Raw genomic sequence first — 25088 nt, forward strand, 5'->3', positions numbered from 1 at the left:
TATAGCAATAGCAGTGGAAATAACAATAACAATCCCGTATGATTTGAAATATCGAAGGGAAGAAAGTGCCTTACAGTCCGCGAAAGAAGTTCCCTTTTACCCAATTAAATATTTTACCAATAAGTTGTTCTACAACCGACCCGGATGTTACCGAAAAGATCTTAGCGCACGATACCTGAGAATACTCAAGCAATCTGAATACTTACAGTATGCAATGATTGTTAGCACACGTACAGCAGTACTGTAAGAAGATTTCTGATCGAGTGAGGCCGCCACGCGCACCCCGCAAACAAAACCTATGTAGGTACACAAGAGGCACCAGTGAATAATCAGGAGTTCACCTCAGGGGTTATACTTGGTCAGAATTTGTCAAAAATCGATTCTTTTTTATTTCGTTTTCGTAATTTACACATATTTAAGCATATGTACAGAAAATTTCACGTCGATTCGACAAGTATTCTCGAAGTTACGCGTAAATTTGTACAGACGCCCAGGAGCGTTTGACAATGCTTTTAAAACTTTGCACGCGTTTTTCTCAAAACTATGTTTTCAAAGTCGGTGAGCAAGATGTTACTCCGAAACGGCTGTATCGATCAGTCTCAAATTTTTTACACAAGCCTTATGAATATATCTTTCGGCCCTTGATCGAAGGTTTTTTCTCGCCGATAAATATTTTCCGTTTTATAAACAAACTAAGGCGAACATTGTTTATGGAAAAACGAAAGTTTTTGTTTTTGAGAAGCGAACGTTTTGTTGAGAATTAATAGTTTGCTCGCTTCTTCGATTAAAGACCAAATAATACCTTATATTAACAAAATCTTTTTTTTTCAACGCGGATGATCGAGCTTAAAGACATCTTGCTCACCGCAAGACGCTGTTTTTTAGAGGTGCTCCCGGAGATCGGCTACAGCAGCTTTAAAAATCATCATTTCTACAAATAAAAAGTATTAGAATGAAGTTCAAAGTTACCCCAATATGTATATAAATTTTTATATTAATGAATTGAAGAGTTTCGTCATGAAAATTCTTGGCAAAATCGCCTCTTTCCGCCTCCTGCCTAGGTATAACCCCTTAAGCTTTACGCCGTGCACCTGATAGCCGAACCAAAGAGCTTAGCACTCACAGAAATGATGATAATAACTTCTTGTTAAACACCACACACAGGTTATAGTATAAGTTGTCGGGACCTAGGTACTTGTAGTTACACGGATGCCGTAAGGTCCAAATCCATAGCGAATAGATGTGTGAAGGAAAACTTTACTGCGAGCCAAAACCGTATGAAAAAAAAGTTTAACGGTGATTAGTGAACCGGAAGTGGCGATGGCAGCATTGAAATACCGAAGATACATGTGCTATACCTACTCACATCCCTCCAAGCGGGAGTCCATGTAGAGCCCTGTGAAAAATTTGTGGTACGCAGCTCACAAGTGGCATGAATTCTACGAATTTGCTATTGCGATTTCGTAGAATTCGTGCCGTTTCTTTATTTCGGCGTCAAATGAAAATAGAGTGGTGTGTTTTGGTTCAAAATTGTGTATAGAATGGGGCTGTTGAGTTTTTTTTCGCATTTGAGATTCGCGGACCTTGATATTTGGAGATGTACACGACAACGTCGAAATCGATTAAGGCACCCCCATAAGTCTGTTTCATCACTTCTACATACTATACATACACATTTATTGATATTGCTGTATCATTCATATCACAAGTGCATGATTCATACATTTCTCCTTTGGATGGTCACATGGAAAATAATTTCATCCGGCGAAGAGCGTAGCAGGAAACACGGAACACAGTTCCGACGTACATGTGCGGGTATATAATATATAATATATAGGTTTGAGACAACGTAGGTTGCCTCGAGCAGTGTTATGCTTATAGCTGCTCGTGCCAAAATCGCAAGGGGAATTTGCGGGATGTTTTCGGGGATGAAAGTCTCAAGGGAAATGGTCTGCATTTCTCCTCATTCCTAGGTATGCGTTTATCAGGTTCTGTCGACGTAGCTGTACATACATGCACATTAAAATACGCCCGTAAGAACTCAGAGCCTCTGTTAATAGCAGGTACATGCATGCGTACGTTCGTTTATGGCATACAGGATACACTTATGTATGCACACGCGCTTACATACACACGGGTCAGCGCATGCGAAAGCGCGCGCATCACCGGGGCATAGGCGTCACATCTCAAAATCGTAGGCCGCGAACATAACTGGAGCATTAAGACATGTATCGCACTCGTGTCCATGAATGGTGTTCCAGCGTAACCGACGCTGGTAAAATATGTTCTTTCGATCAATTTCGCGCATGATGGATCGCATAAGCTTATATACGAACAGAAATCTCCACTATTATACAGTTAATGATGACGGATTTGTATACAGATGATACAGAAATACGTTACGATTCGATAGACCTTAATAAAGACGGAATAGCTAGTTGGGCAATGAATGGATGATCACTGCACGGCTTCACATGCAGTATGATGGGACATTGAGAAGTTCCAGAGAGTATGGAGGAGCAAAAAAAATATTATTTCACGTCCTGGAAGCCGCGTGAATATCACACGTGCATTTGTAGTTCGCCGCGTACGACTTATCGGTAGAAAACAAGACCCTGCTACAGGATTACATTAAGCAGTATCCAAACTCTAAGGGAAAATGAGTGAATCAAGCTCCGGAAACCTAATTATTATGCCTAATAGCAATTATAGGCTGCGATTACTCCCGCGGAACAGGAACAGAAATTTGAACAAAAAAAAAAAAAAAAGTTTCAACCGGGTCTGTGATGGCATTGGACGAAACGGATTATACCTATAAACTTACATGCGGTAGCGGGAACAAGGCGCAGGTTTCAAGAGGGGGAAGGGGGTTACAGGGCAATGTTGAATACGCGGGAATATTATTCGCGTGTAAACACCCGTTAGATTTGGCAAACAGGAGGCCCGAGCACGAGCGTTGATACACGAGCGAATATCGGAGGTATGCAGCGCCAATCGCGCGCAGAGGCGGGAGTCAGCGGAGTCACGTGACGAGGCCTTGTCCAGTAAGGTTCGCGCGCCGGCTCGATTTAACCGTACCCGGCGTGTCGGCCGTCGGCGAAAGAGGAGGAAGGAAAAAGATGAAGAGAATAAAAAATATAAAAAGAAAGAAAAGAAAAAAGAAAAAAAAAAGAAACCAAAACGAAGAAAACAAGTTCGCATCGCGCGTCGCAAGCGGGCGAGGAGTAGAGGCCCGTGGCATCGAGTGCGCCGAGTCCGCGAGCTAGAAGGAGTCAGGCCGTGAACCACCACCGCGTCGAAACGCTGTTCCGCAGTGCTACATATTTAATTTTCCATACGTAAGGAATCCGTGAAACACGACGTAGCGAGGAATATCAGCGAAGGGCGAGAAGAGAGGTGACATAAAAGAGCACGAAATCGCAAGAATAAACGGTGTCGGCTAGCGAGAGAGAGAGAGTGAGCGCGTGAGCGCGGGGCGGGGGAGGGGGGGGAGAGAGAGAGAGAAAGAGAGTAAGAGAGAGCGAAAAAGAGAGCGAGAGAGAGAGAGAGAGAGAGAGAGAGAGAGAGAGAGAGAGAGAGAGAGAGAGAGAGAGAGAGAGAGAGAGAGAGAGAGAGAAAGACAGATCGAGTGAGAAAGAGCGAGAAGAGTGAGGGGGTGAAAAAGAGCGGTGAAGTGGTGAGCGAGAGCGGTCGAGGAAGAACGATAAAACACAGGAGCGTGGAAAATAGAAAAAAAGAGAGGAACAAAAAATAATAGTACAGATATAAATAAATATTATTTGTAAACAGTGAAACGCGTACATGAACGATAACGACACGTCGTTCACCCGTGATACGTGAAATAAGTTAAACCTTTGGCGATCACCGATAATCATCGGATCGTATTCAATTCCGACAGTTGTGCGTGTGAATATATTATCGGCGTCCAGACGAATACCCGCACCAGCACACGACGTCCTGGCGAGACGAGACTGTCGGATTCGGCTGCTTGGCTTGGCGGGGGCGACACACGTGACTATTTGGTAAATCGTAGTATCGCGCAGCAGCACCGCGTCACCCGCGTTGCCGCGCCGCCTATCCGAAAGAGACGTGTGTGTAAGAAATCGCGAGAAGGGAGAATCGAGAAAATCATCTCTCTTGCGTTGGCAAATTTTGATTTTTTCACTCCATTTTCTCACTTCCGGAACAAGCGTATACGTGACGGTGTGTTTGTCGTTTGTGCGCGCGCGCGCCCTTCCTTGCGTGCCTAGTGTCTACGCGAATGTGTGCGCGTGTTCGTGCGTATGCGTGTACAATTAGTTCTCGGCTCACCCCTCCCGCCCACTCATCCATTTCACGCCTCCCTGTCGGCCGCAGCGTCGCATCGAAGGCAACGCGGCTGATCGTACCCGGAGTTTCTAATATTATTGTTGCCATTACATATTTTTATATATATATATATATATATATATATATATATACATATAAAAGAAGTATGTGCATATATACATATATATACATATATACACATGTACGTGTATAAACATTTCTTTTTTCCTATTCCCCCTTTGCCCCCGCACTCTAGTTATATCGCGAGCGACTCGTCGTTGAAACATTTTGCCATCGCGAAAGTTGAATTACCAAGCCATCACCATTACTTCCAAAGGAGAACAAAGCACGATGTCGAAGCTCTACGTCGGCAATTTACCGTCGGATTGCAACGAGAACGCGCTACGCCAGCTATTTCAGGACCACAATCTGTCCTGCACCACGATCCTCGTAAAGCGCGGAGGCTACGCGTTCGTCGACTGCACCGACCAGTCCACCGCCGATAGAGCGATCGACAAATTGAACGGTGAGTACCTCTAACCAATCGTTCTGATTTGAAACTCTGGATAACAACACCGCCTCACTCGTCAATTCGTGCCCGTCCGTTCATTGACGACGACGCAGCTGCGACGGCTCCCTTCTCTCCGCATACCCATTCACCTCGCTTGTTTTCTCCTGCTGCGCTGCTTGACACAGACCGTACTTACCTACTAGCAAAACCCCTAGTCTTTAAACATCGTCAACGTTATACTGACTACCTCGCTTGTTGGACCTCAACGTACCTCTTAGGCTGCTCGTTTCACACGCTCCAATTGCAACTTTGGCATTACGTTGTATCATTTCGTAACCTGGGTATGTGATGTGTGCCAATATGAAAACATTGGTTCGATGTCAATGACAAATGTGCATTAATTGTCCGCAAAGTCTGTATTAATTTCCGAAGTGCAAGAGAAGCAGCATATTCAGGTACTCCGAATTATAAATGCCCAACCGCCGTTCGACAATTTTGCGTCGTTAGCGATACTTATTACTTGAACAATACAAGCACGCCTTCGTGCCAAGCATGCCTTCAGCATTTAGGTTCCGTCCACACTGGCAACCGACTTCATCCGCGTCCGCTCGTAACTCTGCCTTGGTGTGGATGAAGTTTTACTCGCCACTCACAATTGGCGAGGTTATGTTCGAGCCTATCTCTCGCATGAAAAAGTCGGTCTCGCACGCTGCCAGGAGCCGGCCGGCCGGCTAAGCAGCCGCGGTTGATTGCCCAAGATGGCGACTCGTTTGTCTACGGAAGCAAGGTCACTCGCGTACGCTCTCCTTCTCTGTCTCTCTCTCTCTCTTGCTCGTCGCCTATGATGCACGCCCGGTTGTATTTTGCTGCTCCATTATTTCCAAATTCATCGTACCGAAAATCAGTTTCAATTTTATACGCAATTGCTGAATTGGGTGGAAAGTTCGTGCCGAAATCATCCGTGGTTAATGTAACACCAAAAACCTGTAGCAGTTGGTCTGCACGGGCTCAGAGTTTAATCGCAGCGGTGCTACCAACTTGATCGACGACATTTTCTGTACCGCCAAACCAATATTTTCTGGTAAATTATACTTGAACATTTAATAATTTATAAATTTGTGCATGATATGCATAATCAAAACGATCTGAATACTGCTTAAATCCTAGACAGACAGGTTGGGGTAATATTTATCTGGGTGGTCTATGCCCCATTCTATTTTCACTGAAAAAACAATATTTTGGAATTCCCTAACGATTGCATAGCCAATGAGAATAATCAACACCTTATCTTTGCGGACAATTCGTTTACAATGAACTCAATTTGTGTGGTTCGTACACCTACGGAGGTGGATTCTGTCCGATTCAAGGCCACCCGTGCCATCTGCATCATCTGCTACGCAGTTTAAGGAGATGGTAGCAGGCGATACGGCAAGTCCTATACATGAGAATTCTACCAGAATCCCCAATGAATTGACATAGAAGTAAACCGTTGTGAAAATTATCCCAGCTCATCTTTTGTCTGATACAACTCGAAGAGTATGACCATTTTTAAATATAATAAGCCATACCTTTATCTGTTAAATCTATATATGTATGTGTGTTCAGGATCTTAACGATAATACGTAACTTTCGCTAATTAAAACCGGAAAGCCCGTCTTGTGAAGAATCGTTACTTGAAACCACACTACCTTACCTTATTGTCACACACCGATTGTTCCTTGCTTATTTAAACTGATTGAATAATAAAAATAAATACAGTTAAGAACACAAAAAAGGTTTTTTAATCTAACACATTGCTTACTGCTTCAATCTTCAATCATCCATATCATCTTTTCCCATGTTTCCCATCCACAAGATCAACATCTTAAATTAGTGATCATGAAACTGCACGATGCCAACTCTTGTATACAATGGACTTTCACGCAAGGGCTAAGCAGCAACGGTTGCTTCGGCCTGGCCACACTTTTACTTCAATATGCTGTTTTACTGTAAGATCGAGAATTATGCAAACGCACAAGTGACTATCGTTTCGAAAGCTATTACTGATCCGGCTTTTCCCCATGTACGTACATTGCTTCGCTTTGCTCAATATACTTTGCTTGCAGCCAGCTTATATTGACTGGAAAAAGGAGCTTGATGTAAGTATTCTCCATTTTGACTAGAAACTATCTGTAACCCTATAATATGCGCCATACATGCCTTTTGGATAATTTGTTCATATTACACCCCATTCGCTTGGGTGAACTTCTACGCCAGCAATGTGCATATTATGTATAATAGTAAAACATTGCAGGCAGTATAGGGCTCGTATTCAGTTTGAATAGGATTGAAACACCAAGTTGTCGGTTCATACTTGAAATGAAAACTTCCCTGCAACAATACAGAAACCCCTCGTTGATGATTCGTTGTACCTACGTTACCCTTGGTATTTTCTGACTGAACTCGTGTATATTGCATTTGAATCAACTGCTCGATGCGTTCGGGCTCTCCCTTCACTTCCGAGCTCATATTATGTGCATATAAGTGTGTCCCGCAAAATCACGAAATAATTTCACCTGCATTTGAAAAATTTTAGTAGTCTACATGTAGCGTCGACATACCCTCAAACAAATTATATGACGCAACACGTAGTTCAAAAAGATTTGCGATTGATATTTTCACCGTGAATTCGAAAGTCGCGACATGAAAATACATGTATAATATGAAACTATAACGTGAGTAGGTCAAAGGTCGCAGAATATCGTGTAGTTAAGCAACAAGGAAAAAACCGGAATCCTGCACTAAAGGGGTGAAATAGAATTCTGGTAGGGAGAGGCTAGGTGGTCGGTTAATAAAGGGCGAGTGGGGCTTACCCTTACCTTTTCCACCATTCGAAGATAACGCAGTGGTGTAACTGTGGAAAAATTCGTACGATAATAGGAAAAACCCATAGCGAATATCCTGACAGTCGTACACAGATAACACATGGATATATGTACATTCTTCGCAAAAAATGTAGGGTTTGTAAACATGAGCGATATAACATGTATGTACCAGGCGGGTAGAGTCTTGGATTGAGTCTCGTTCTTCAGTAGCTTGTACAGCTCTTATACCTAGCTTGACATAGGAGCATTATTCTATTAGCGTGCATATCTGTACACGCAGGCGCACGCAACTCACACACTCACACACGCATATCATCGTACTAGCATATGCGTACGTGTGCGTGTATACATATACACATGTATATACGTACATATCTACATATATATATATATATATATATATATATATATATATATATATATATATATATATATATAAAAGTTACCTACACCCATACACACGCACGCACACACATATATATACTCGGCCGGTGTTAACGATACGCAAATGCTAGCCGTCCGTTTTCCGAAGTGGATGGAACTAGTTTGGTAGGTTAGGTCTTAGAACTAAGTTCGATGAGCGGCGCAACTGCATTGGCGAGGGGAGACGAAGGCGAGGCTATGCAGGAAACAAGCAGGCAGGCAGGCAAGTTGTGGCTCGCGATTCGGTTAGGCCGGGTACGATACGGCAGGACACTGAATTACTGACTCACGTCTCCGTCTCTGACTAGAAGGCTTGGGAAGGTTCGAAGACTGAGGCAGGCAGGCAGGCAGGCAGGCAGGCAGACAGCAATGCGTCCGACCGTTGGCCGCATATTCTAAACTCTAGAGCCGCCCGTCCTGCGCAGCCGCGGCAACGTGAGTCGACAACAGGAAACTGTTACATTCTTTCATTATATACGTTTCTTCTATATAGACTCCGGTGTCGTGCTCGTCTTTTCCTCCGTCTTATTCCTACATAGCTTACAGCTTAGCTCCGTCTCCTCCGCTACCGCCCGTTGAGCAAAACTTGCCCGATGCCTAGAGCCCCCCGCGCCGCGGATTAACAGCCGAGTACAACGAGAAGAATGACGTACGATGTCAAAGACAACAACAACAACAACTCTAACCATAACAACAATGTGGTTGTACCGTGCGATACATAACAGGCGCAAATCAAGAACGTGATGCGGTTATCTGTATCATGCGTGTGTGCAAGATACACCTTACCACCGCGTATAAACACCCAAAGACACAGAGTTAAGCTACCGACTGATTTTGCTTAGGCTGTCGCAATATTGCCGACTACGAAGCCTACGCGTCTGCGTTATTTTACACCTCACCTGTACAGATCGTTGTATGTTAATTATCTGCTGCATCATACTTTGTCGGTATTTTCATTTTCCAATGTGTATCCCTGCACTCGATGTTACATCGTTATAATAATCGAGTAATCGAGTAACGTTTCATCGTCATTATACATTCTCAGACAATTCGCCTGACCTAATAAATGTTATTTACTTTCCGATAAGGCGCCACCAGGGTACGGAGAGGCGCCGTCAACTGCTGCACAGGTGTCTACGTCTGACACTTCGATATCGGAAGAGCAATTGCTCGCGTCATTAACTCAGAAAGATGTACGTTTCGTGAGAATGATTGAACCTTGCCAAATCTTCTCTCCTCTCGTATAGATATAATAGAGTAACTGTACGGAAGTTGACCCATGGCACGGAAATGAATGGCATTCCATTGCTGCGAGAACATGTTGATGTCTTACATACCTGGCAACTTATATACTGTATTCACGTACGTCAGGAAACAGTTGACCCGCTGTAAGATGATGTTTAGCATGGCCGTACGACCGTCACAATAATTAGCATACTAGTTTCGTCTTACGTGGGTTCTTGTAATTTTTCGGGCCAATAATTTTTCAAAAATATACATATTTCTGCGAAACACGTTATAGTTGCATACGTACGTACGTATAATAAATTTTTTTCACTTTCTCGTACAAGCTTGTCTATGCTGCACCTGTGCACGGAGGAGTAATAATTGGCTGTCTCGGTCCCATCTTATTTCGTTTCGTTGGTTTTTAGTTACGTCTCCTATCTTTTTCTTTTTATCCCTCGTAACAGAATTTCCCGTAACAAATTTCAAAAACATAATTAATGTGTCTCCTTTTCAATTTGTGTCGCATTATTTGATCTTGCGAAGCTTAACGAAACATGAATTCACTGTACTTAACGTCAGCGCATCTATATGATAAATATATAGCTTTGCAATATGCAGTTATTATACACTACAAACCCGTTAAAAGAGAAAGTGAACCATTTCCATCCAAAAGGTGTCGATAAAAGGGATTATATGCCTGTTTTAGTTTCCAAAAATCACATTGCGAATCAATTTCACAATGAAATAATTGAAAAGCTGACATCACGTTCATTGAATTTCCAATCAAACGAAAACTTATGTTCTGAGCTAACACTGCAGGTCCAAGTACAGAAGTTCACTCTTGGCTTATCGTTAGAGCTGAAAAGCCAGTGCTAGCGTTTCCCAATACCCAGTTAATCGTTGTCGTGAGAGAATATTTTCATGGAGAAGTCTGTAAAATTGCCAAGTAAAATGAAATTAAACACGTATATCGCTACCGTCAAGTGTCGCATCCCTCGTACTACAATATTTTCCCCCTTGGATATAATCTCTCTACTACCTAAATTATCGTTTGCGAGGTGAGAGAGCGGCTAGAGGATGGCAAAACATCTATCGTTCGACGACCTCTCGAATAAACCGCATACCTTTACGTATACATCCCGACATTTATGTATAACTGTATACGCAAACATGTGTTTAGGAATTGTAAGTGCGTATACATACACCTTATCCACGTACGTATACGGGTTGCAGAGAAATAGCCGCGTCAGTGTGGCTACCTCTCCGAGATGCTCAAATAACTCCAGACACGTAGTAGGTACACTTTGTTGTTAGGAGCTTAGTTTTGCTTGTCAAAGATATCCAGACGCAGTCTTCGTAGAGAATGATCCAAGTCAGATCTGCATTTCGTATTTTCTTACGATGTTGCATTCATTACGTCTTTATTCATTACCGCGACAATGAAAAACGGCGTAGCCGAATAGGGAGTATTCTACAGGTGGATATTTCTTCGGCTTCTAGCTGATCTTCTTTCTATTCGTTCAGAGTGTAATATTTTTCAGCGCGACAATTGGTTACATCTGCGTACAAAGGCTCCTGAAACGGCAGCAGCTCTAACCGTAAGCTCATCATTTCGAGACTACAAACTCGCAGGAAAACAAAAAATGTCGTGATATCTTTGCGGGCAGCTCAATTCCAGAATCAAAAACACCATGCAGCATACTTTTCGACTACACGCGGCCTGTTCTACAGGCATTCGCGTGGTTCAATGTCGTATACGGCTGGTTATGAATTCGAGATCTTTATTTTCTTTCCGCTCGATCGTTCGACTAGACTAGCAGATGCGCAGTTCAGATGTGTGCGTTAGTGTAGTAGGCCTCAGAGGTTACAACTAGGTAGCACACAGGTGCAGAAATACACCTCACTGGATCCGCAGGCATAAAGCTGGAGGTAAAACAATAGAGCAATTTTTTCATCAAGACGTACTAGGTCCGTTGCAGGTGAATAGAGAAGAAGAGGAACAGTACAATGTAAAAATTGTTTAACAATTATACATATGTAAAATCTGCTGACAAGATGTGGGAACATTCGGACGTGTAAGAAAATTGTTTATAACTGTTGTCAGTGATCGTATAAAATTATTCACGGATCACCTCATATGCACAGGTGGAAAAATTTGGTAGGTACACAAAGTGACGTGCATTAAAGACTGTAGGGTACTTAAATATCGCCACCTGTAAAATAGGTACGTAGAGAATGTAGTTGGTTACAGGATACGGATTTTCAATATATCGATGCGTTGCTCGTAATCGCCTCTGAGGTGTCAATGTACCTGCGTATGCCGAATCGTGCACGCCTGCATGGCCAAATTAATTTTCTTGGGTAGTTTGGTCATCTTGTCGCGTGCTCGACTCCCTTCGTTGAATTGCCGAACACCTGCCCCTAAAAAGAACGGCGCAGTCCGCGCCGTCTACATATGACTTACACATAATGCGTATCCATAGATTAGACGCATTATATACACAGTGATTATCGTTAAAAGTCGACGAATGATGAATGAGAAATTTTTCACTTCAATATCGGGATTTATTTTACCCACCTAAGAACGCCCAGCATACGTTTTAATATGCACTCTGCAGTGGCGAGCTATTTTCCTGTGAACCTGAGGTTTCACTATTTGTATAATTACGTGGTCGAGAAAAATTTCAAATTTTAGTCAAATCGAATTTTTTATCTTTTAAAGCTAACCGAAGATTCGTGGATCACCCCATATAACATATATATATATACATATATATATATATATATATATATATATACGATAGAACGATATTACGTATATTATATAAATATATACACGAGTCTATTCGCCTATGTTGGGATGTGTTTTGGTGTGTTCAGGCTCGTGTGTGTGCGTCGTGTGCATTCGGGTGCGTTCGTGTGTCTTCGCGTGTGTTCGAGTGTATTCGTGCGAGTTCGGGTGTGATCGGGTGTCCTTGGGTATCTTTGAATGTGTTCAGGTGTGTTCGTGTGTGTTCGAAGGTTTCGGGTGCCTTTGGATGTGTTTGTGTGTGTGTGCGTGCATGCGTGAGCGTACGTGAATATGTGTGCGTGTGTGTGTAAGTGTGTGTGTGGGAGGGGTGAATCAGATATAAGGGTATAGGGGTTGTATGGGTGTAAGGGTATATATAGGGTCTAGGGTTAAATCCTGAATTTCTGAGACGGCGGCGGCGGTGAGATATCTTTATATTATATATATATATACATGTATGTATTTATATGTATATATTTATATGTATAAGTGTTGTTTTCATTTTACTGCTTATCCTAGCGATACCCAGAGATCGTAACGTTATCTTAAGTTAACTGTTTCTTATCTTTCCGTAGCATTCGTTTACCCGTCGAGTTGTGTTTGTTCAAAACACCCGAATAATGTGAAGTAGTCATTCATAGACACCAAAAATTTAAACTTCCGTGCAACTGTCTCTTTGAGATCAATTTAGGTACAGTACCTGCCAGTTCAATCTGCTGTATTCCACGGCGAGTCGGCATTGATCATGTTTACATTTTTAAAAAGGCCTTGTATAAAAAGAAAAAACTTGCGTGAGATACGATAAAAGAATTTTCACCAAGGAATCAAAGATCAAAATATCTCAAAATGAACTCTTCTATGACCTGATTCGTTGAGGCACAGCCAAATTTTCACCGTGTGATTTCATCATTCATCAACCAGGAAAGGCAGAAGCGAATTTTTACATCTTTACACAAATTTCAAAATACGAGCCGACTACTGTAATAAAAATGTATTATCAAAAACTTTTTTCATCGTATAGTTATCCACAACTAGCCGTTCTCTCTACAAATAATTGGCTATTATTTACAGTGAGTACATTGGCTACTAATCTTGTTTTGAGTCGTTTGACAGAATTTTTCGAATGTTGTAGGACTTGAAATTTCACCCAAAGCTCAAAATTTATTACCTTCTATATATTTGTCTTTCCAGTCATCGTTTCACTTTCAGAGGCAAGTTGTCCTATCTACAAAAATATACAGCTCTTGAAATTACAATAATCTTACAATTAGGTCTACACGCCAGGTAACGATCGTCAAATATCAATGCAATATTGGTTTCACCCCAAAATAGATAATTAGAATTAATAAAATATAACTTCCGAGATTCCTTAGTCATTAAGCATAAGACAGATTATGCAGTTGTCATAACTAGGGAACGTTGACTTTACCAGAGAATTGGTCAGTGACGTCGTCGAGCAGGTATCGCTGTAGTAATCGGAGGCATCGCTACCCGCGCCGTTAATTTGATAACAGAATGCTCTGTGTACGTAACACGGACTCCTCGTACGTCATCGATTGCAAGTCATAACTTATGAAACGAACTGCATTCTTTGAAACGTGCTGAATGTTACGGACACGTTTCTCGAGTTTAATACGGATCAGCAGTATCTTAAAAGTATCGATGTCAAGGGAGCATTAATATTGGTATGTGCCCATTCAATGATACTACATTTTTTACTGTTTTTATGAATTCGTCGTTCCTCACCTTTTCAATTTCGTACACCCTTTTTATACCAAACAATGCGTTCTAACTTTGTATCGTAGGCAGATAGTCATCGATTGCGGGAAAACAGGAAAGAAAAATCAAAAAATCGTAACCATAATGATAACGATGGTTGGTCAAGATGGTTCAATCGTTATGAATTGATTTGGCGCGCGATTCTTTAATGCATCTTAACTAGTCACCCTAATACGTGCAGAGTGCGATGTTTTATTGCTGGCCAGTCTGTGCCTATCTATAGCCCTGCGTTGAACACTAGAGAAGCAAACGAGGTTCCGGCAGAGATCTTTGAATCCATCGTGTGACCGTCATGCGTCAAGTCTAGATGACATCAATTGCAGGCAAACGCCCGCATCGGGTCGTCTCCAATTATTCATGGTGTATGTACAGACTAGATCGGAGGGGAATTGGAGTCGATGTGTGGCGTGGGTGCAAATCTAGCCAAACTAATACATATACATAAGCGTTCCCTGATTCCCATGCAGGGTGATCCAGATACGTATCCTCGGGTTGTAATTAGAACTCAATTAAAGGATAAAATACACGAGGCGCTGCCGCACAGCTGATCTGAACTCAAGCACAGAACTGAAAAATTTGTAAACAAATTTTGCGTTACTGATTTTAACGATGTTCAATGTTAAGCACGATTTTACATACTTCAGGTACAAGATACACGCTCTAGCAGAATTTGAATATTCTACGATCTCATCGTCAGCGTAACACAAGAAAATTCAGAAAACTTACCACACTGCTCCTCGTTACCTACCCAAACCAATATACAGTTGACCCGAGAAGAGAGGACAAATACTGGATAATTTGCGCAGGCTTACCTGAATTCAAATGAGACATGGTGTAGGCTGTAGAGATATGTTGCGATGAAAATTACATTGTTTTTGTATTATAGTTGACTGTTCGAAATTAAAGATGTTAAAAACTTATCTGCATACACAAGCATATAAGACCGTAACTTCACGTCCATATCTAAATTGGATGAAGCGTGGGTAAGAGAAACTTTACAGACTACTGCGTCACGCGGTCACCTTCAGAAACGTTGAAAACCTCTGAAAACGCCTGAAACTCTGTGGTTATCTCGGCGTTTTATCCTAACTGCCGTATCACGAAGCTATACGTAAAGTCCGTCGTTGTCAATTGGTCTTCGAATGGTGGATATGAAAGTTTCGATGCAGGTATAACTAATGTGCAAAAAGTGGTTGAAAACTGACACGAAATGTAATAGTCAAGGAGATGGGCAGGCAGCAGCGCACACCTGCACCTACCTTATCACTGTGGACGGTTTCCCCACCAATGACAGCATAGACCGTAGCTAATTCACTTGGGAACCATCCATCGAGGTCGTCCGATGACCCCCGGGCGGTAATGATATTGCGATTACGGTATATGTTCCATCGACATTCGTTACAGACATACACATCGATTCGTATACGGTTCAGAATTTCTTCCGCGTGGTAGGTATAGTGGATATCGGCGCGTGGTGACTTGGCAATCAGAGTTTTTCGTTTGGCTAGAAGTTTTCAAGTGTTTCATCGCATCGACGGGCTTGCTTGCTACGGCTTACATGGCGATGGTCTGATGTGTGTCTCCAGTGCTGGCACCGACATCTGTTTGTTTTAGATACGGGGCCATTGACTTCCTCTTTCGTCCAAACAACTCGAGCTAACCTAGAGCTCTGTCGTTGTAATTAGGCGATACTGAGGAGTGTTCGATTCGGATACGAGGGAAAGGAGAGCCTCGCAGCTGCTTTTAAAGTGATCAAACTGTACCCGATGCCCCGCATTCCGTCCAAAGAACTTTATAGGTTCAGCGTTTATCGGTTCTGGGTGCACGGAAAGCTCTCGTTGTGATAATTCCTACCGTGTCAGGAATATAAAGATTGATTCATATATTGTAATAGATGCTGACTCATCCCGAATACATCGCCTTACAATATCGCGCGGTACGAACATACGCGATTCATACGAATACCTACTGATACTGATAAAACAATACGGGTGAAGAGATTGTTCTCCATACAGGCTGAGGTTCAATTGCTTGGTAGGCCTGGAATCATTCACATTGCTGTCTCATATTCACGATGTATAAAATCGGAACGACAGCAGATTCGGCGTTACAGGAATTTCATTTGCTTCACAGTTTTGCTGATGATCAATCACATCTAAATTTCGAACTCCGAGACGTACTTTTTTAGTTGTAGGCATTTTTCACAATTGATTTGGAGAATTCCATTAATCAAAATAATGTTCATATATCTATGCGAAAACTTTGACAGAAAACTTGATGGAAAAAATAACGTGAAGAAAAAACAAAAACATAAATCGTTATTGAAAACTTTGGTTACACCTCACTTGATGTCTCGAATGAATAGAGTGCCGATCGAGGTGCTGATCCTCTTCCATTCAACAACTCTCGTAGTAGATTTGACGCGTGATACGTATGCGAATATTCGCTTATTTTCTGATACCCATTCGATGTATCGTATATTCCACAGTCCCATCGTTTCAACAGTCAAATCAGTCGCCATTTCCGGAAAGCGTAAAGCAAATTCTGTTAGACAAAAGCAGACTTAAGGACCAGATCACTGTTTTCGCGAACCCCTCCCACAGCACGCGCTCACGCACGCACGCACACGCAAATGTACTTCCTTTCCTAACCGTCCGGACAAAGGATCACCTTCCAAGAATCGACCGTCGAGACTTGCGAATTAAAATAATATCGGCTTATTTGAAAATTAATGGCGCCCGCTCCCGTCAGTTCTATCTACAATATACACGTAGATATGGAAGGATGAAACCTATTACGCCTGTTACAATAATTTTACGATTTCGAGAAGTTATAAGGACGTGTCGGGATCTTCGTGTAACGATCGCGCGCATCGACAAGAAGACAAATTTTTGGTTTTAGGCATAAATATAAATCGTTGAACATGATCAGCTTCACTTTGAAGAATGTCGCGAATTTTCGCCATCCCAATTAATAACATTTTTTTCCTCCATTTTTTTCCGAATATCCCTTCTTCTTATAGCTTATCCTTTCTTTCAGGATGTAATCCGCGATGTAATCAATGACATTTGTGAAATTGACCAGAGAAATGCACTCGCAAATCGTTAAGGTAGTCCATCGCTAGATAGTTGCCGATGAATCCCGTTACACGGTGCGCGCGCAGAAACACGCAATGTGATACGTCTTTGTGTGTATAATATGGATCTATGCCTCTGGGCAAAGTGAAGGCCGGTATTGAATGGTAGAAATTTTTTAGCAGTCTTTCTTTGGTGGCTTATTGGAAACAAAAGTTCCCCAAGCGTGTCACCGCGTTAGCACTGAATATCAACTGTTAAGCATGTCGTGTGACAAGTATTTGTTAACGCATATGTACACCTGAAATGTTGGATTTTATCTGTATAAAAGAGTCCTAATGTCCCTTCACAATAACGAAACAGTTTACGGTCGATTCCAAATTCTTTTCTCCCACTCCGACCACCAGTTCGATTAATTCATGGAATTGACGAGATTAGCTTTGTCATGAGAGGAAAATGGTGTGAATCGATGTCTCTTTGTAATGTCTCATTTGATTATGGGAAACTTTATAGGATATACCTACCTCAATTATTGAAAAAAGATTTTTCTTCAACAAAAAATTATTTAAACGGTTTTTGAAACTGTACAAATTTAAAATTACAAGAATATATTGTTACAAATTGCAGAGTAAAAAGGGTACGTCACATGTATCAGTTTATGCCGTTTAATGGAGCCGGCCAAGTTACAAAGGTACGCTATTTAGATTCATCACGTTTTGACGGAAATAATTTTTATATCCAAGTAGTAACTCCAGTTCGTTATCTGGAGTATACATCCTGGGCATACTCAGCTTCACTCTACACTGTATATACCTACCAGCATACCGAGATCCGAGCCAGGACCTATCTTAACGCACTCGTCGGGCAATCGGACGGCTCAACGCCGCTAAACTAACCTACCCGTCTAAGTAATCCATTGTGCGGTTAGTTCTCTTTCTTTTCAGCTCTGCGGGTCTCTCAATCCCTCCTTACCTACGCCTGCCAGCCAAGCACTGGGACTGAGAGGTGGTAGACCCAAATATGCCACAAGGCCAACGCCAATCCAGACCGCCAAACAATTTTTACTTTTTGCCGTAGTTCTGTACGAAAATGTTTGAACCGATCGCGAACGTGAATTAGGGTGTACCATTTACTTTTCCTGCATCTCAATAATTACAAAACGCGTGGGCTGCCTTATACCTATAAAATACACCCTCAGCTCACAGATAAAAACGATTTGGAACAATATTGCGGATAGTTGCACCAAAAACTGCATGTCGAAACCATATGTATCGGATGAATATGCAGAACCGTGCAATGGTCTTTCACACGTTTCGGCTATGCGGACAATGAGTTATAATATTCAACTTTGGTACTTTCTATCTGACAAGCGATTTTTTTATGGCCGGTGGTTCTTGCAGGAGTTTCGACAAGATTCCCGTTCACGAATCACCACGTGTCTCGATTATTCAAAAAAGCTTCCGGCCCCGCAAAGACCTACTTGACAAAGCAAATATTGTAGGAAGGAATTTGAACCAAGAGGCAGGAAGACTGCAATACCGGGCCGAAAAATCCAGCGTAGGAACAATTGACCTATTCCTACCTACCTACCTACCTACCTACCTACCTACCTACCTACCTACCCACCCCGCTACCTACCTGAGAGATTTTGCTTATATTAGGGGAGCGAGCACGGAAGACCTTGAACGGCAGAAAACCGAACCTACCCGCTCGGTTGAGTTATAGCTAGTGGTGACCCACTACTGCAGAGTATAGACTTGTAGAGGCATTCTCGACCCTCATCTCTCTCTCTCTCTCTCTCTCTCTCTCCTTCTCTTACCTTCCGTCTCTTCCTCTCTTCCCGTTCTCTGTTTCTCTCTCTCTCTCTCTCTCTCTCTTTTTTCTTTCTCTTTTTCCGTCATAATATCGCGGCAACCTAGACCTGCTACCGTGCCCCGTCTTTGTGGCGCTCTTGAACCCGTTAAGCTACTTTCCCTATACACCATTCAGTCGAGTTGCGTTACAGACTTATGGATGGAGTGCAAAGTGGGTTTTTCAACGAGGGGTATGAATCCTGGGGGGGAGTACGTGAGGTGGAAAGTCGGCCATGTTGAGGAGTAATGTTTGCGCGCCACGTCCAAACCAGTGTCACCGAACAATCATATTTTCATCGATGCGCCGCGATTGGCTGAAAGATTTTTATATCATGTTTCCTTGAAACATACACGTGGTTTTAATCGAGAATAGTCACATATCTTGATATTCATCGTAATAAGATGTTCATAATTGCTTCAGAGTTCTATCTATGTATTATCCCAGTTTTATAATTTTACATAACAATTGCAACTACGGTCAAACTGCCGTTTTTCCCCATAGCCGGCACTAATAAAGAGTTAGGTACGCGTAGCGAATCTAGGAATATGCGAGCATAGATCATATATCAGTATTGCTCCGCAAGATGGCTGGGAATCCGTTTCTCCTTCCGTCTTTTGGCTTCACACCCGCGGGGTAAGGCTACGTCCGTAAGTCCATGAAAAGCTTTAATTTACAATACCCAAGGACTCCCGAGGACGAGTCCGGCAAATGCCTCCGTGATGAGGCAGTGTCATCACGCACAATGTGTGCTTTTTGAAAATAAAAAGCCGTACATGGACGCCTGGACCGCAGATGGATATCTAGTCAACGAATACCATATATTTACACAGTCGCGAAGACATATTACATGATCTTTGGCAGAGTCTAACGACGACGGAGCCGAAGCCGACTCGATGTCCTCCGAGATATCCCGAAGGCAAGTTTGGATCATCCTAACGGCACCGATCAAAACTCTTATGCGTGACATCTGTACTCAAGAAAAAAAAAAAAAAAAGAAAAAACAAAGAATACATAATTCCTACACATACCTACAACGATATATATTATGTAGGTATACATTTATGCTCGTTTACTTAGGCACAAGATCACCCATAAAATAATGGACGCCACTCCGAGGCAATTCTACACTTCGTTGGTTTTGAACAACATATTGTTTATTGTAATTGATTGCTCGTATAACAAATTGACCCGGTGAAAGTAATCGTGAATCACCGCTCCGATGGGTATGTGTGTATTTGCTGGTGGAAAAAGAAATAAATATATTCAGGTTCTGAATCACATGAGCGGTACTTTGCACTGTGAATGGAAAATGGATAAATACGTAAACAACGTAGAAGTACCTCGTTTCGGGCGATTTTTCGAACTTGATATAAAAAAAATATTTTCCTCATTCATTTTTTTAGTCTTTTATTGATGTTTCAGGAACGTGAAATAAAATTTTGATGTAAAAAAATTTTAAATTGAAAAATTTATGGGCCCCTCAATAAGGCAGCGGAAAAGGAACAGGTTGAGAAAGAATGAAAATGATAGTTTGTTCTGTGAGACCATTTGAGAAAATGATAAAAAATTTAACAACTTCGAAGACTCAAAACTGTATAAATGCGCTGAAAAAGTTACTGTTGATGGTCATAATCGGCTTCCTTGACCTCAAAAATACTTGACACATGTCTTCAACAATAAATAATCACCTGAGACACCCAAAAACAATGAATTACTTTATGACGCCATTTCGCGACTTTTGGCAGTTACGGCGCGCTTGAAGCCGCTACGATGTGTTGGCAGTTAAGTGGTTAATACTTTTTCAACTTGGCTGCCAAGTCCTGTCAGTTTCAGATTTTTCATTTGGCCGTTTTCGTGATCATTGCGAAAATTAGTCGGAGAGATCGACGGACCTTTTTCATGGTGATGAAAAGTATCGGGAAAAGACTGTTTTCCTGGCTTGTTTTTCAAGTTTTTGATTCTTTTAAAAATATTAATAATATTACTTTCGCAATACCCGAGGTTTGGGCTGTAGAGGAATATACCGGGGGTCTCTGGTGAAAGCGCCCACAGCAAGCCGCGCGCATGCCGCCAGCGCCAATACATGCGCGAGTTTTCATTTCGAGCATTTGTTCGCTAACTCGACTGACGTGAAAGTTGTGCGTGTATTGGCGCTGAGGGTTTGGATTTCAAAACCTAGACACGAGCTCGAGTCCATAAACAAGTTTCAAGATTTTGTTAAAATTTTAAGTTGATCGGATAAAAATTGACCTAAGAATCTGCGCCGTCGGATTGAAAACGTGGTCGTCGGCTACTTATATGCGTTATGCCCCGATTTTGTTATTAATTTCAATGAAAAAATTCTGAAATGTGCTTCAAATTATAAATAATAAAGCCCTCAAACTAAAATTGCTCACTTTTTTTTCTCTTTTGAAATCCTTAAAATAGGGATCATTTTAGACCGGCCACGCTGAACCCCTGTCCGCCCCTTAATGGACTCCTCGGAGACAATTATACTACTCGCCAGATACTATTGTACAAAACTTGCCCTGTTTTGCATTTTAATTATACAGAGATACAGCATAAATGAAGGTATTACAGGAACTTGGCGATCGAATCGAGTTGTCTAAAATTCTCAGAACCAAGGTAATGAATTGCTGTCACTTCGGCACCTCCCTCTCCTTGTTGTTTTAGGTTGGCCTGGGTCAGGTTCGGCCGGGCTCGGTTTCATTCGATTCTCCTCGACCATCCAACCGCTTAACAAACAGCCGTTTGAAGGGAAACGGCGCTGCGAGGTCAGGCGAGGATAGGAGAGTTGTAAAGAGAAAGGGCGGAATATTTCAGATTCCTCGACGCCAGGTAAGCACTTGGCAGTCGAAGAGAGAAAATAAGAATGAGACAGAGATGCGCTCATACGCTGACCTGCGAAAACATATCTAGCGGTCTGCCTACCTGCTCTCCACCTGCGCGTGAGGATTCATCGTGAAATTATATGACAAAAGTAATCTCTATATTTTGGTAAATAACCTAGCGAAGAGAAAGAAAAAGTCGAAAAGTAAGAGGCGAACTAGAAGTCGACCGAGGGGGCGATGGACGCAGAGAGTGATGCGGAATTCGGGTAAAACTGCGGACGGCAAAAATGAGATGGAAAACTGGTTGTCTTATTGTTAGAAACGGATAATGCGATGCATCTAACAATAAGGGACAAAGAGCCGGAGGAGAAGGGTAGTTGTGGCGATAGTACCCAGTAGCAGCAGCAGAAGTGGATATAGTACCCGGCGCAGGCACTCTGTTCCTCTCGGGGCGAGACACCTGGCGCTAGGAAAGGAAACCCCAAAATGGAGGGTGAAGTCCGACAGCGTGGTGCGTTCACACAACCTCTTGATCCTGATTAGAATATTACCAAGTAGAGATCTCTCGCGTGAGCGCGATTCATGTGAAATAAATCCAGTATATCCTTTACGGTACAAACCAAATGCTACTGGGCGAGATACAGGCCGGCACACAGACCCTGTGACAAAGGGTCGTCGTGGCGTACGTGCATGCGGTCGCTAGACCTAGCGAGGGTTAGTTATTCCATCACTGGCGTCTAGTTTTCCTGCGGGGTTAGATTGGGAAACGCAGCGTCAAGGGACGTAATCAACCTGGGTAGAGACGAGGCATAAGCGCGGCGTAAACGCGTACCTATCTGAGAAACGACAGTACTTGTCCGTTCACCTCTCCCGATGAAAAAAAATTTACTTTGTCGATTGTCAAGTTGATTTCTAGTATACCGTTTCTCATCCCCGACTGCTTATACGCATCTATCTGTGTGTGGGTTTTTCGTACGCGGATAATGTATGCACGTTTTGAACGCTCTGCCACCGCGCCGTAAGCTAGCTCTTCGCTTTTCCGTGTGCACATGTACCTACGACAGAATATGGACGTATCCTGAAAAAATTCCAAGCAGATCATAAAAACCTGTCGGACTAGTCTTCGGAAATGGAATGCTTTCCTTTTCGTTCGACGCATTAACCAATACATGCCGTTAACGGTCCCCGTATTCAGGGTGAATAAATCTTATCATTGAAGAAAGTACGCGTGAAGGTATTCTTGAAATTTACGTATTTCTTTGCGTTCGTTACATTTGATCGCACCGCTTTTGTCACTGGAGTGTACTGGGTAACTGCAACATCTCTGTGCATGTACACGCGTGTAAGAAGTGGCATAAGTTTACTTCCGAAACATTTCACAGGCGGCCAAAGTGCTATTCTAAATATTTTGCTTCACCTGTTGCAGGATACACGTATCTCGGATCGTCGCTGGTCGTCGAGCCGTCCGTAGCCAGCGGTGCCAAGAAACGGTAAGGAAAAAAAAGTAACCGTCAAAAGATGTTTCTGGTGGATTACCTTCTCTTTGAGAACTGTCCATTATGATTATGCCTCTCTTCCTTTTTCTTTTTTTTTGCGGTACTCGAATTTACTTGTTTCGTTTTTCAGTATCCGTGCATGTCTCGCCTTAACTATAACGTATGTCAGAGTTTATATATGAAGGTATATCATGTTTCTTGCAAATTGCACAAGGATTTACACTGGCGGAAGATTTGGTAGAGGTTTCTAAAAATATTCACTCACAAAATGTTATGTACGGAAGAAAAAGAAACGAACGAAGTTATAAGTACGTAGTGAGAAAAAAAGTTGTTAAGCCAACCGAATCCATTCAGTTGGTTGAAAAGTTGTCGATTCAATCATTATGTTGTGAAAATTAATATACTGTAGTCAAAGTAATAAGTTCTGTCAATTCAGATCAACCAAACGAGTTATTTAAATTATACGGTTGATTTAATTGAAAATTTGACAGTTCCGAACAATATCTGGTTGTGCCAACTGAAACGACCCGGTTAAAGAAAGATGTACCCGTGGTTGAATGCATGCCATCGCTTCCACCAAATATTTCGATGTCATTGAAGAATATGTTATAGTAATTGGCGGACTCAAATTTGATCTTCTTGAATCAACCCTGAATTGCAATTACACACATTGGTGAATGCGTATTGTTGAACGAACTAAACGTGCCTTTTGTCAGAAAGTTTTAATGATTGGGGGAATTAAATTAGGTTTCTTACCATAAAGAGATCTACATCTTGTAGGTGCCACTTGTTTCGTTGATCAAACTCAGTAAATAAAATTCGACCAACTGCGAATACTTTGGTTGATAACAACGAAATTGTTTTCATTTCAAAGTTTCAATGAATTTAGCCAACATCACAAATAAGCTAACAAGTTCAGCTACATTCGAATATTTTTTTGGTCGCGGAAAGAAACCATAAAGGTCCAATGCATGAAGCAGCTAGAAAAACATAAAATTAATGAGGTCCAAATTTTCCGTGTTTTGGCCCAACAACATGAAAGAAATATTTATGTCGAATAAACATTTTCTCGATTGGACGTATTTTATTCGCTAACTGAAATATTTCATGCGCTAATTTAATACTTCTGGATTGCTGGAATACTGATCGAATCCCAGCGTTTTTTCACAAAATCTCTTAATGCCACCTCACAATCGCTTCGTATCATTGAGATGAGCAGGTATAGCTTTCAACCTATGTGAGAAAAAGTTGTTCGAAAATCTGTGCGCCACTTTGGCGTATTGTTTACAGATGTGAGACTATAATAGTGTAGGAAACGGCAAACGATGTCCGGTTTGAAGCTAGAACACGTGGGTGCACCGTTTTATCAGAAATTAAACATGTCTTTTCTTCGACTTGCGATCAATCATAAGTACTTGGTGCCTGTGAAATATATAGAAATTTCCTTAATTAAGCTGGAAATGTTCATCTTATTTTTTATCAGAACCACTCCAAATGATTGTCGAGGTTTTCTCCAACTATGCATTTGTTCCATCAACCAAGATCGAGCAATTTTAACAAAACATTTAGTCCCGTCAACCGAAATTTATAGTCATACTAACAAAACATTATTCGCTTGACTTTTGTTTGTCTCAACCGTAATAAACTCGTATGCAATTGCACTTATATGTAAAATAATCTTGTCACTTTAGCATCGTACAGACAAATGAGATATTTTCAATTTCGCACATGTACGAGAAATAAAACAATATGATCTAAGCTGACCAAAAACTGCATAAAAAAAATTTCAAATGTACCGGCTCTTCTCTTTAGAACAGTCAAACGAAAAACAAAAACCCTTTAATCCTACTCATCTGTGACCCAAATAACAAAATTTTTGAATTATTACATCCAACCATAGAAGTTTACCATACAAAATGTAAACTAGCCT

The 25088-nt window shown here is 41.8% G+C and overlaps 1 protein-coding gene across 3 annotated transcripts in view; it reads left to right on the plus strand.

The window, feature by feature from the left end:
* The first annotated feature begins 3260 nt into the window (after positions 1-3260).
* The window catches only part of LOC124179796 (insulin-like growth factor 2 mRNA-binding protein 1), a 78798-nt gene continuing 56970 nt past the window's right edge, over positions 3261-25088 (plus strand). For 2 of the 3 annotated variants that reach the window (XM_046564542.1, XM_046564544.1), the window contains exons 1-3: positions 3261-3396; positions 4565-4834; positions 23089-23152. In XM_046564542.1, coding sequence (XP_046420498.1) covers positions 4660-4834; positions 23089-23152 — 239 coding nt within the window. In that variant the 5' untranslated portion in view covers positions 3261-3396; positions 4565-4659. Of the gene's footprint in view, positions 3397-4095; positions 4385-4564; positions 4835-23088; positions 23153-25088 lie in introns of those variants that run through there. The other variant, XM_046564543.1, reaches the window with a different exon arrangement.

This window comes from Neodiprion fabricii, chromosome 4 (assembly GCF_021155785.1).
Source record: "Neodiprion fabricii isolate iyNeoFabr1 chromosome 4, iyNeoFabr1.1, whole genome shotgun sequence".
NCBI lineage: Eukaryota > Metazoa > Arthropoda > Insecta > Hymenoptera > Diprionidae > Neodiprion > Neodiprion fabricii.